Source organism: Neoarius graeffei, chromosome 16, assembly GCF_027579695.1.
Source record: "Neoarius graeffei isolate fNeoGra1 chromosome 16, fNeoGra1.pri, whole genome shotgun sequence".
NCBI lineage: Eukaryota > Metazoa > Chordata > Actinopteri > Siluriformes > Ariidae > Neoarius > Neoarius graeffei.
In genome coordinates, this window is record NC_083584.1 from 44,740,636 (window position 1) to 44,754,739 (window position 14,104).

A 14,104-nucleotide genomic window follows, 5' to 3' on the forward strand; every position below is an offset into this window, starting at 1 on the left:
TGCATGTGCAGCAGAAAAGTTTTATTAATAATAATAATAATAATAATAATAGGTTCAATTTATATAGTGCCTTTCTCAAAACCCAAGGTCGTTTTACAATTATAGGCAGGGGAAAAAAAAAGAAAAAGTCCACCAAATAGGGGTCAGGATATCATTCCAGTGGTGTAGCAGCCACAGTCCCACCAAAAGGCGCACGAAAACAAATCCCACACTGCCAGCACAGCCACCATGATGCCGCCAGCAACATCGCTCGGAACACCACGCCATGGATCCACAAAGCAAGCACAGAAGTACCGCCACGCAGAGCGCTGGTATGTCCCAAACCACCTGCACAGCCGCCGCAATGTCACCGAGCAAGATCGCTCAGAAGATCAAGCCAAGCACTAAAGCACAGAGCGCTGGACAACCACGATGTTAAAATGAGCAACGAGCTCACTGCAGACCATAGCTGGGAGCACAGGCATCACCCACAGCGAACCAAGGCCTGGAGGGAACCGACGCCCAAAACTGGGTCCGGAGCTACACCACAACTGGCGGACAAAACACTCAAACAAACATCAAACTACACAAACACACAGGAAAAAGAAAAAAAAAAACGCTCCGGTGAGAAGCGGCAGCCAAAATGTGCACAACGTACTCTCAACCGGAAACAAAAATGGGGTGAAAATTTATAAGAAGGAGTTTTGTCATTGGATCTTTGCATGAGCTCTGACGTGTGAGGTCATGTTGTCTTGACAATGTGCAATATTATAGCAATATTGCACGCTCATTCTCCATTGGGGAGAGTGGCGTAATACATGGAGGATAAGCGATATGATAATATTGCATGCCATCAATAAACCCACTAGAAGGGAATGGAATACATGTTTTTATTCCATGGAAAAAGTGGCCTGTGTGTATAATAATCACTGATATTCACGCCGCCCTCGGGGAATAATTATTAAATGTACATTTATTATTACTTTCTTTAAATTATGTTCATATTCCTTTTGTAGAAATATCTGCTACCTATTTGAAGCTTTTTCTCCCTAAATTTCTAGACCATTTCTTCACAGTTTGATAAAACTGAACTGAAACTGGATTAATATACGAGTTAAACTTTACTGTAGTGATACACGTCCGTCTGCCCCGTGAACATCACAGAGCCAGTTTGGTTTAGAACATCATCCACATTGTCTACTTAAAGATAATTTCACCAAGTTTCTCAAAATCATGAAGTCCTTTGTAGAACAAGTTTGATTTCTCAGATGAAATATTGGCACAAAATCATGCTTATTAGTTTTTATGAAAAAATAAATCCATTTTGTTTGTTGCAAAATTTCGCATATGGAAATGATTACATGACCAAAAACGAGGGTTCTCCTGATACCACATAAAAGAACGACAAACAGAAAAAGCTGGCAAAATGTAGCTCATTAATCTCATTTCCCAACATCCTGTCTCTCAGCTTCATTTCTTGAATGAGATTGTGAAACTCTCCCTTGTCGTGTCTGTTCCAGCAAGGGGTGTGGCCTAATACTTCCTCTTTCTTGACAGCATCTATAATTATGCCTTTATCACGACTAGACGATTCCATCATTCACTCAAGACACTACTGGCATGAAACCAGTGTGAAATGAGCACGAAACAGATTCAAAAATTCGCATTGGACTGTGTGTGAGAAAATTTCACACGTTAATTTTTCGCATCACATTTTTGTGTTGTAAAGGTCTTAAAGGGGTCATATTATGAAAAACTCACTTTGCTTGAGCTTGTTCACACCTATTTGGGTATCTGGAGCCTACCAACCCAAACACTCTGAAATAAGACACCCCAGTCAGTTTCTTTTTATTCTGCCTATTTTAGAAAACATGAGCTTCAACAAGCCGTTGAGATTTGGCTCCTCTATCTATAGGGGTGTTCACACGGCAACTTTTACTCCGGTGTAGCACCGGGGCTGCCCCGGTAGAGCGTTCACACGGTACAAAGTTATAGCGGTGTAGCCCCTGAAAGCTGCTTAAACCGGTGCAAATCTAACCCTGCTCGGGAGGTGGTTTAAGAAATTTACTCCGGAGTAAATGCTAGTTTGCGGGGCAGCACCGATATAAAATGGGCCGTCTGAACGCTACAGGGGTAGACTCGCTACGCATGAGGAGAGTTGATTACATACGGGCATTGCATAATTTGCATCCTGGTATTTTGCGCTTCCAAAATGGCGAATATCAACAACAACAGAACTGCGTGTCTTCCAGTGTTGCCAGATTGGGCAGTTTTAAGTGCATTTTGGCGGATTTGAACATATTTCGGGCTGGAAAACGTCAGCAATATCTGGCAACACTGGTGTCTTCATCCACGTTGTTTTCCCGGCGCTTGGTGATGCCATGACGACCGGGAAAAAGAAGTACATTTTCACGCATGCGCATATTTCATTTCCGCATTATTACTATCGGAAATGATAGTAATAATGATAGGAAATGATAGCAATAAAAGGAAATATCAAAACTTCATTACTATCAAAGGAAATGATAGTAATAAAGTTTTTGCTACTATAACACGGTCGCAGAAACTGCCGTGTGACCGCAAGCGGGGCTGCACCGGTGCTAACACGCTTCTCTCTAGTAAGCAGGGTTGTGACGTGTGAACGCTGCGCAAAATTTACACCGGTGTAAGATATATCGCAACAAAATACATCGGTGCAGCATCGATGCAAATATGTGCCGTGTGAACACCCTATATGTCACAAGTGAAGCTCATTAGAATAACCCGCCCCCTCATTAGAGTATCTCGACTCATGGCTTGAGAACTGCCTTTGAGACTGAATATTCATCAACAAACTGCTACCTGATTGGCCATCAGAAGAGGGGAGGGGGGTGGGGTGAGCAGTGGCTCATTATCATTTAAAGCTCACAGGCAACGGTTTTAATTTTATGCACATTTGAAACTTTATATGTTAAAAAACCCTCTGTAATTTTCTTCTGGTCCCAAGAAGTATTGTTAATAAGTAATCATTAAAATAAGTTGGCGCAGATCGTGGCACATTTCTGTTCGGCTATTTTCGTGACCACTCGGCGTGCGACGTCATTTAAGACAAATAAACCGCTTGAGTTGAGTCCACTTCCGTTTACTTACGTTGCCGTTCGGCTTGAGTGCAGACATGCATTCAAGAATTTCCAAAGAAAAACCCCATGCCTTATTGTTGTGCAGTGAACTGTAACAACGGGACCGGTTCAGGAAGAAGTTTTTACCGTTTTCCGAGAGAGGAGAAGAGGCAGAGAGAGTGGATTGGCTTTTTCGGGAAGAGGAGATGAGGCGGAGCGAGAGGGTTGGCTTTTTCTGAAAAAGGAGAAGAGGCAGAGAGAGTGGATTGTGTGCGTGAAGCCAGAGGGTTGTTTTTTTCCGGAAGAGGAGACGAGGCGGAGAGAGTGGATTGTGCGCGTGAAACAAAATCAAGCAGTCAAAGAAGAAACAGAGCAGCAACGCTCAAGCAAAAAGGAGAAGATTGGAGGTAAACATTTTTACTTTTGTTTGCAATTGACAAGTCAAGAATCCTGAGGGATCCTGTACAATCATTGTGGAAATGAGACAAAGGGATATTTCCTCGCTTAGAGTAGGCTATAAATAGTATAATGTTGCGGATGGCAGGCTAATGTGGCCTACCGGCGCACTGTCCAGTAATTGTTCCCTATATCCACTAGGGAGGGCGGTTTAATTATTCTTCAAAAGGGCTCTTATTTAGTATTACGACGAAAGTAGGAATTTATCATAATTACCAGGATAAATTGTTTGGGCGCGAGTCTTGTTGAGGTCCGGGGTCACCGCGATCAGAGTCGGCCGAGTCGCTGTCCGATTCCGAGGCCGCACGGTCAAACCAGTGAGCCACATTCACCGATTGCTTTGCGATGGCCATAGGTTCATACATATATGGTTTCACCTCTCGATATTCAATTTGGAGAGTTCCTACTTCAAAATCGCTATCAGACATTTTACACAACCTCTCACGACCAAAGTCCGTACACGTGTGCTCGGTTCACAAGTGTAAACAGAACTGCTCCCAGTCTGTTTGCCTTAAATGACGTCATGACGACGGTCCCCTGGCGGTAAAAGTGCGCATAAGCGAGATGTAAACAAACCTTCGGAAGTTGGGCAAAACAGTATATTTTAACCGTTTTATTCAATTTTAGGGTGCAAATTAGACACTAGGAAGACTGAATTTGCCTTTTGGGTCATTCTTCTAGAAAATAAAGTTGATATTCTACGTTTTCACCTCGGACCCTTGCCTATGACCTTTAAAGGTACGGTCATTCAAATCGGTTGTTTTGAACAGAGTGAGAAGGGAGCGGTGGCGTTTTATCCTTGTGGTATTTTGACCAAAGCATGTCACAGACATTTCATTAAGACCTCAACGAACTGCGTCAACTTGTGGAAAAGGGGTAGGATGTGTCACCTTTAATGTCGCACCACAGTGTTTTTAGGAAACTGAGCCAATATCAGTTATTTTATTTTAGTTAAAGTTTTTAGCAAAGCAAAATCATTAAACAAGCCAAAAAAATAAATTGTACTACCTCAAAGATCTCTTCACGGGACACCTCTATGCGGCAGTGTCCGGCCTGAGGCTGCTGCAGCGAGAGCTCGTGGCGGAGCACCTTGAGCTTCTGGACGAGATCTCTCTCATAACGCACAGGCAGCTCTCCTTCACCCTCCTCCACAGGAACATCCATCTGCACTGGCAGGGCCTGGCTCGACTCCTTCACCTGAGACTGTTGGCTAACACACACACCATGATCATAATGTCCACCTGTGTTACATTTACACTTGTGTAACTATTAATCAAATGATCTGCAAAAGCAATGATCATCATTTTGGCCTCTGGAATTAATAATGAACAGTTTAATAGCAGGTTATTTAAACGGGTCAGTAATTAGATGTTATGAGCAGAAGCACAAAGATCAGCATTCGACTGCAGATCCTGTGGGGTGCGTTTACCTCATGATGTGGTGTAATCTGGGGTCTGTGAATTGTGTGGTTCTGTTATTGTGGTCAACAAAATAAATCCTTCCTGACACCGTGCTCCGGATCTCCCAGCCGGGCGGCAGAGGGCCGAGCTCCTCACAGCTTACGCTGTTCAGGTCCCTGGAGGAGCAAAGAGTGGTGCGTGATCACCACACTGTCGCTTATTGACCTTTAAACAAATACTCGCCAACGTACAGTACATAAACACGTGTCGGTTAAAACTAGGGATTTATTAGGTGACGTGTCCGAATCGAGTTTTCAATTTCCACTTTTCCACTGCAGTGTTCAAGTCAAGTTTATTTGTACAGCGCTTTTAACAATAGACATTGTCGCAAAGCAGCTTTACAGAATTTGAACGACTTAAAACATGAGCTAATTTTATCCCTAATCTATCCCCAGTGAGCACGCCTGTGGCGACGGTGGCAAGGAAAAACTCCCTCAGACGACATGAGGAAGAAACCTCGAGAGGAACCAGACTCAAAAGGGAACCCATCCTCATTTGGGCAACAACAGACAACATGACTATAGCATTAACAGTTTTAACATGAAGTCCCTCCTGTCTGAGGTGGCAGCGGCGCACGTGTTTGAGATTTGACCTGCATAATATTGAGAAATGATTAACAGAAACGCCTGAATGTCAGCTCAGTATTTCAGCCAGTAGCACTACTTTAGTAGCGTGCACGCTTTTTTGGTTGCACTCCGTTTTGAGTAACAAAGTTTCAAGTGAGCACAATGGATATATGTTTATTTATTTATTTGCACATTACTGCATGGTTAACAATCCAGTGACTGAAAAATACACCAGCGTTCCAAACAACAGCAGCGGCGAGTGTGAAAGGTGAGTGCTGTGGAGTGGCTGAGATGTCACTTATCAGATAAAATGCAAACTAATAGCCCTTTTCCACCAAAGCAGTTCCAGGGCTGGTTCGGGGCCAGTGCTTAGTTTGGAACTGGGTTTTCTGTTTCCACTGACAAAGAACTGGCTCTGGGCCAGAAAAACCGGTTCCAGGCTAGCACCAACTCTCTGCTGGGCCAGAGGAAAGAACCGCTTACATCAGCGGGGGGGCGGAGTTGTTAAGACCAACAGCAATAGCAAGACCGCGAGAGGGTGCCATTTTTAAATAAGCGACGAGATATTATGGATGCAGTAAAGCAGCAGTCATCCATTATTGTTGTTGTTGTTGCTGCTTCCTCTTCTTCTTCTCCGTGTTGTTGTTGCTTCGATGTTCGCGCCAAGGTTTATGCAAACGCAACGACGTAACTGACGTATACAGTGACGTAATGACGTGGCTCCCCTTAGCACCCCGAGCGATGGAAAAGCAAACTGGTTCTCAGCTGGTTCGCAAGTTGAACGAGTTGTGAACCAGCACCAGCACTGGCCCCGAACCAGCCCTGGAACTGATTTGGTGGAAAAGGGGTATAAGTGTACCTGATTTGTGTCTCTTAGAGTTTTAGACTTTTGTGCTAAACGCTCCTGGAAATGCATTCTCTCTATCTCTCTCTCTTTTTTTTAAATCCCTTGAGTTTCATATCCGACCTCCTGCCCATGTCAGTAAAACCCTCGTGCTGTCGATACACGTTAGTCCCCCATGCACACCTCTAACTTGTCCTCCATGATAGATAGCACTGCTCTCTGCATCAAAATATAGCCAGACATGGATTTTCTTTCTTTCTATATAGATTTTAAAATGTCCCAATAGTAACAGTGGTTCCTTACATACCCATAATTATTAAGTTAATTGGTCAATATTAATTATTAATTCAGATATAGATAATCATTAGTTTTCGACAGAGGGGCGTTTGAACCTACCGTGGTATTCTGGGATCGTGCCAAGTGCTGACGCCAGTCTGTGTGTGTAGAAAATAGACCTGTCCCTGCACAGTGGTCCTCTGCTCTGAAGTAGGGAAAAAGAGAGAAAAGCAAGTTTATTTAAAAAAAAAAAAAAAAGCTACCAAAAGCAGCAGGTCAACACTGATGCAGATCTCAATTACTTTTAATACAGAAACACAGTGCTGCGCAAAAAAATCTTAGAAATACTGTAACGCTTAGTATCAGTATAAATTAAGTAAATACTATAAACAGCATTTAACTGTCATACGCTAAACAAAGTCGTATTTGGTGTTACAAGCCTTTGCTTATCAAAAAATAGTCATCTCTGATACACTTTGTGCAGTTTGAAAAAGAAATTAGCCGATACCGTGTTTTAGCGTTTAAGACTTTTGAACAAGTGTACAAGCAAAAAAAAAAAAAAAAAATGCTCGAACCATTGCAGCAAATATTCCTATAATAATCCTGTAAAAGACTAATTCAAGCTCAAACATTACAATCTCTCACCAACTGAAGAGAGAGAGTCTGTTTAATCATTATCTACAGTATAATTATACAACAGAAACGTGAGCCTGAGAGGAAATCCGAATTGACCTGCTCTCATGCGCAGCAGATCCCTGAATCCAGTTTATTATCTATTCGACTGGACAGGGAACATAACCGATGCATTCGGTTTTCTGCTTTAGAATAAAACAAGCTTTGGGGGCGTCGTGGCTCAGATGGATAAGGCGCCATACCATAAATCCGGGGACCCGTGTTCGATTCCGGCCCAAGGTCATTTCCTGACCCCTCCCCGTCTCTCTCTCCCGCTCATTTCCTGTCTCTACACTGTCCTATCCAATAATAAAGGTGAAAAAAGCCCAAAAAATAAAAAAAAAAAAGAATAAAACAAGCTTTGCGGATTTTTCTGCATCCAGCGTGCGCAGCTTGAGAGTCAGTGGTTCTGACACAATTTTACCCCTGACTTATCAGCACTCATGACTACACACTGGTGTTGCTGTGGTGACCGGCTACCAGAGGTGGACAAAGTACCCAACTTCATTACTTAAGTCAAAGTCCAGATCCCACTGGTCAAATATTCCTCTGATACAAGTGAAAGTTGTCCAGTCAAATTTTTACTTAAGTTAAAGTACTGAAGTACTAGCTTTTAAAAATACTTAAGTATTAAAAGCAAATTTTCTGTCAACGCATCGTTGTATTATTGCCACAACGCTTACAAAACCTAATACCTCTGAAGCAACCGACTGGATTTACTGATTCGCTCATAGAACCTGTAGAGCTGAAGCGCCACCTGACATGCTAGCAAACTCTTTTCAAACTCAAAATCATATTGGTTAGCTAACGCTACTAGAAAAGAAAGATTTCTACAATCTGTTTATTTGGCAAGATTATGCTAAAACATATTTCTGAAAGGACTTCAGACAAGTTAACGTTATTCATGTTAGCGTAACTCCATGTTTACATGCTAACTAACAGTGTCCAAGTTAACTAGCTATGTGTTAACATTAGCCATGGACAAGGCTGTAGGAACTTGGCGGGAAAATCCATAGAAAGTCATTTGACTAACCAGACTGCATAGCTATTGCAACGTGATCGCTAGCTCTAAAAGCACAGACAACTTCATTACAAGCTTTCTCTTGGAATAAGGCAAGGCAAGTTTATTTATATAGCGCATTTCATACACAGTGGCAGTTCAATGTGCTTTACAGAGGTAAAAGCAAAACAGTAAACAATAGAAAATAAAATTACATAAAATAAAGGGGGAAGAAGAGAGAAAAAAATAATAAGAATTAAACAATAGTAGAAATAAAATAATAAAATGAAGTAAAAGTTCAGTAAAAACAGCAGAATAAAATAGAATAAAAGTTAAGTAAAGTTTAAAACATGCAGAGACTGTAAAAGTTAAGTAAAGTTTAAAACGTAAAGATGATATTTATCAGTTAGCAGAAAGCATCTGAAAGCAGCTTGGTCTTTAGTCTAGATTTGAAGCTGCCAACAGCAGGAGCATTTTTGATGTCCTCTGGGAGTTGGTTCCATAGCTGTACTGCATAGTAGCTAAAAGCTGCTTCACCACACTTTGTTTTAACAACAGGTTTTAATAGTAAATTTTTCTGTTGCGATCTGGTAGATCTGATTGGGTTAGGCCGCTGCAACATATCAGAGAGGTAATTGGGCCCTGTACCATTTAGAGATTTGTACACCAGCAGCAATGCTTTAAAGTCAATTCTGTAGCTTACTGGAAGCCAGTGAAGGGACCTTAGAATTGGAGTAATGTGCTCTGTTCTTTTTGTTCGTGTGAGAACCCTCGCCGCTGCATTTTGAACCAGCTGAAGTCGTTTGATGGTCTTTTTTGGCAGGCCCGTGAAAAGGCCATTGCAGTAGTCAACCCTACTAGAGATGAAGGCATGTATGAGTTTTTCCAGATCATTTTTTGACATAAGTCCTCTTAGTTTGGAAATGTATTTTAGGTGATAAAATGCCGATTTAGTGATTGCTTTCATGTGACTGTCAAAGTTTAGCTCGCCGTCAATGAAAACACCAAGATTTTTAACCATATCTTTTGTTTTAATCCCCTTCGTGTCAAGAATAGTGGTAATCCTGAGTCTTTCATCTTTTTTCCCAAATAGAATTACTTCTGTTTTATCTGTGTTCAGCTGAAGAAAATTTTGTGACATCCAGTTGTTGATTTGGTTGATACACTGGTAGAGACATTCAAGGGGGGCATAATCATTAGGTGATAGAGCAAAATAAATTTGGGTGTCATCTGCATAGCAGTGATACAAAATTGAGTTGTTCTTGATAATTTGTCCAAGTGGGAGCACATAAAGGTTGAATAGTAATGGTCCAAGGATCGACCCCTGGGGGACACCACAGGTCAAGGACATTGATGTTGAGGTACAATTTCCCATGGTAACAAAGAAGCTTCTATCTTTTAAGTATGATTTTAACCAATTGATAACTTTACCAGTCAACCAACAGTCGATATAGCAGTATGTTGTGATCAACAGTATCAAAAGCTGCACTGAGGTCCAGTAACACCAGGACCGATGTTTTGCCTGCATCAGTATTAAGACGTATGTCATTTATAACTTTAATCAGTGCTGTGATTGGCACGAAATCCTGACTAAAAGTTATCAAAACAGCTGTTTGATATCAAGAAGGCAGTTAACTGATTGAAGACAATTTTTTCAAGGATTTTCCCGATGAATGGTAGATTTGATATTGGCCTGTAGTTGTTCAATACTGAAACATCCAGATTATTCTTTTTAAAGTAGGGGCTTTACAACGGCTTTTTTCAGGGACACAGGAAAAATGCCAGCCTCTAGGGATGTATTTATGATCTGAAGCACATCTGTAATTATAAGGTGAAGAACAGACTTAAAAAAGTTGGTGGGCAGAATGTCCAATTCAGATGTTGAAGAACTGAGATTTTGTACAGTTTTTTCAAGAGTCTCGTAATCAATCAAACAAAATTCTGACATCATGTTGAAATTGTCTGTGTGTGTCACTGGTGATTGCAGCTGTTCAGTTATTTGCAACTGAGATATATTATGAGCAATATTCTGCCATATTTTATCAATTTTACCTTTGAAGAAGGATGCAAACTCATTGCATTTATTAACTGAGAGAAGTTCAGGTGCTAATTGTGGTGGGGGATTAGTTAGCTTCTCTACTGTTGAAAATAGCACACGGGCATTGTTCATATTCCTGTTGATGATGTTGGAGAAGAAAGACTGTCTTGCTTTACCAATTTCATAATTATATTTACAAAGCATCTCTTTATGGATTTGATAATGGATGTGAAGTTTAGATTTGCACCATTTTCTTTCAGTCTTCCTACATTCTCTCTTTAGCAGTTTAACAGCTGGGTATTGCTTCCATGGTGCTTTCTGCTGGTCATTGACTCTTGATTTTGAATGGAGCAATGTAATCCATAATTTGGGTCATCTCATCTCATTCTCATTATCTCTAGCCGCTTTATCCTTCTACAGGGTCGCAGGCAAGCTGGAGCCCATCCCAGCTGACTACGGGTGAAAGGCGGGGTACACCCTGGACAAGTCGCCAGGTCATCACAGGGCTGACACATAGACACAGACAACCATTCACACTCACATTCACACCTACGGTCAATTTAGAGTCACCAGTTAACCTAACCTGCATGTCTTTGGACTGTGGGGGAAACCGGAGCACCCGGAGGAAACCCACGCGGACACGGGGAGAACATGCAAACTCCGCACAGAAAGGCCCTCTCCGGCCCCGGGGCTCGAACCCAGGACCTTCTTGCTGTGAGGCGACAGCGCTAACCACTACACCACCGTGCCGCCCCCTAATTTGGGTCATATTTAAATTAAAAATTTCCAGTAAGTCGTCTACAGAGTCTGACATTTTAGTTGAGATCCGAGAGAGAGCTTGCTCAAAGAGAACACGTGTTGTCGTTTATGACTCTCCTACCCATAGTCATTGAGCTGTTCTGAATGTGAGGGGACATAGAAACATCAGAGAAAACACAGAAATGATCAGATAAGGCTAGGTCAACAACAGTAGTAGAAACAGTAAGACCCTTTGCGATAACGAGGTCAAGGGTATGACGACGAGAGTGGGTCGGCCCCTGTACATGTTGTACTAGGTTGAAGTTGTCAATAAGTGCAAGTAGTTCTCTGGCTTAAGTGTTTTCACTTAAAATAATAAATAAAAGCATATTGAGGAATAAAACGTTTATATTCCTCAATATGCTTCCGCAAGTTGGACGGCGAGTTTTTGTAGGCCGTGATGTGGTTCGTTTTCGGCAAACATTTAAAACGAAACGAATCTTTAATCCTTTCAGAAAACTGAAACATGGGTTCTAGGTAGAGCCATGAGTACGTGCGTTCCCCAGAAGAACCGCCTCCTTCCATTCTGCCATCAACTGATCGTGTTTAAATAATGCTGCTGAGAAATCATTGAACTTGATTTTATACAGTCGATGGATGTGACGTGACCCTAGTGATTACTGATAAGACTGTCTCAGTGTCACCTGTGAAAGGAAAAGAAAAAAAAAATCCACTCTCAAAGCCGCTTCATAGTAACGAGGACCTTGATAAAAACGTAGTGGAGTAAAAAGTACGATATTTGTCTTTCAAATGTCGTGAAGTTAAAGTCATACGTTTTCAAAAAAAAATACTAAAGTACACTTTTTTTTCTCTGTACTCAAGTACAGTACTCAAGTAAATGTACTTCATTACTGTCCACCTCTGCTGGCTATGTAGCGTGCACCATCTACCGACTCGATTTTCTGAGTCTGCAAGCATTCACCAAGGCTCTGATATTTTCAAGCGTGTTTCGATGAACTGTTTGCAAGTACGGCGCTGAAAATCAGCCAACACGAGCCGGAGAGGAAATCTGAACTAAACTGCTGTCATGCGCAGCAGATCCCTGAATCCAGTTCATCGTCCATCTATTTGTATGGAAGACAAAACACAAACATAGTAAACGCGTTGTGTCTATAAGAATTTATTCAGCACGTTAAACTCAAATGGTTGTCGGGAAGTGTAAAAACAAACACGGCATGATTCCTATTGGTGCGCGGTATAAAAACTTGTATTATTTCTATTGGTTATTTTCATACAAAATGGTGACAGTCACATGATAGACAGATGTGTATTTTCATGAGGAAGCGGGACAGCAGGGATCTCTTTGGGTGAAAGACGGTGTAGGGAGGGTGTACGCCTGATCCGTGAGCCATCGTGTAGCGTAGTGTGCACGCCTCTACACCACCAAACAACTGATCTCAAGCGATTCAAGTCATGGAGTGGGAACGATTCAGCTATTGTGAAATGTCAAAGTGGAACCTGAGCAGAAACAGAACGCAGATTGTCTGGTACAACTAGAACTGTGAGTAAACTCACTACAGAATACCCCTCGCTTGCAACAAAATGTGTCAACTGGAACTGGGTGAGAACACACACACACACACATATATAAGGGTGGCACGGTGGTGTAGTGGTTAGCGCTGTCGCCTCACAGCAAGAAGGTCCGGGTTCGAGCCCCGTGGCCGGCGAGGGCCTTTCTGTGTGGAGTTTGCATGTTCTCCCCGTGTCCGCGTGGGTTTCCTCCGGGTGCTCCGGTTTCCCCCACAGTCCAAAGACATGCAGGTTAGGTTAACTGGTGACTCTAAATTGAGCGTAGGTGTGAATGTGAGTGTGAATGGTTGTCTGTGTCTATGTGTCAGCCCTGTGATGACCTGGCAACTTGTCCAGGGTGTACCCCGCCTTTCGCCCGTAGTCAGCTGGGATAGGCTCCAGCTTGCCTGCGACCCTGTAGAACAGGATAAAGCGGCTAGAGATAATGAGATGAATGATATAGATATAAATAAATAAAAAATAATAATAACCCCGATACTCCTGTAACACCATGATTCAAATTCCTATTAGTCATTCATCTCAATAACATATGGGGTCTAAACCCATTTGGTACGATTTCATGGAGTTGAACACCAGCCACATCACCAGATAATGACATATGTAAGAAAATAAGTATCTATAAATAAATATGCATTTGAAAACTCTATTCCAAAAACTCTTTAAAAGGAGAAGTGAAGTCATTTTTAAGCTTGCTTTATTTCTTAATTAACGTGTTATTCAGTTGTTTTCGGTTTTAGTAACCTTATATCGTGACTCGTACTGGCAACTAATTGCAATTAAATATGATACTTATCGGCCTATTCGGTTTTTAGCCATGTTGAATTTAGTTCGTTTGGTCCACGGCAGGCGTCGCTTATCCGTGCGATCTTCACGAGACTTGTGCGAGACTTCGAAATGTGAAGTGTCAGCCAGGTGTCAGTGCCACCATTTTGAAAACTGCTTTCCAAACGAAATATTGCACTTTACTGCCTACTTTTTTCAAACTTTCCTGATTGCTCTCAAAACAAACAAAACTTCCGGCTCGATTACATCAGCATTCGAAAGAGGGCGCGCGCGTCTTTTGCCAACGTTGGCAGATGTCGGTCACTTTGATTTCCGCTGTACGTTTTACTTCCGTCCTACGATGTCTCGCACAGGTCTCAGCGAATCTCGTTTACGGCCATCGCTTTGACATATGGACTTGTATATTACACTGCATATTTCAAACACTCAGAACTTGCTATAGCAGTGACAAAATGGCGATCAAAAATGCATTCCTATATTTAATAAAATGAGATCAATAGAATTTAGATGATCAAAAATTTGCCTTCAGTTCTCCTTTAAAGGGGAAGAAAGGGCAATATATACACGGTTGCTGATGTGACAAAGTAACGTATTCTTAAGTATT

At 41.8% G+C, this 14,104-nt stretch overlaps 1 protein-coding gene across 3 annotated transcripts in view; it reads right to left on the reverse strand.

Annotated features, from left to right (window-relative positions):
- The window catches only part of smurf1 (SMAD specific E3 ubiquitin protein ligase 1), a 140,137-nt gene that overhangs the window by 20,108 nt on the left and 105,925 nt on the right, over window positions 1-14,104 (reverse strand). For all 3 annotated transcript variants that reach the window (XM_060943047.1, XM_060943046.1, XM_060943045.1), the window contains exons 8-10: window positions 6,800-6,884; window positions 4,963-5,109; window positions 4,542-4,743 (exon numbers count right to left, since the gene is read on the reverse strand). In XM_060943047.1, coding sequence (XP_060799030.1) covers window positions 4,542-4,743; window positions 4,963-5,109; window positions 6,800-6,884 — 434 coding nt within the window. The remainder of the gene's footprint in view (window positions 1-4,541; window positions 4,744-4,962; window positions 5,110-6,799; window positions 6,885-14,104) is intronic.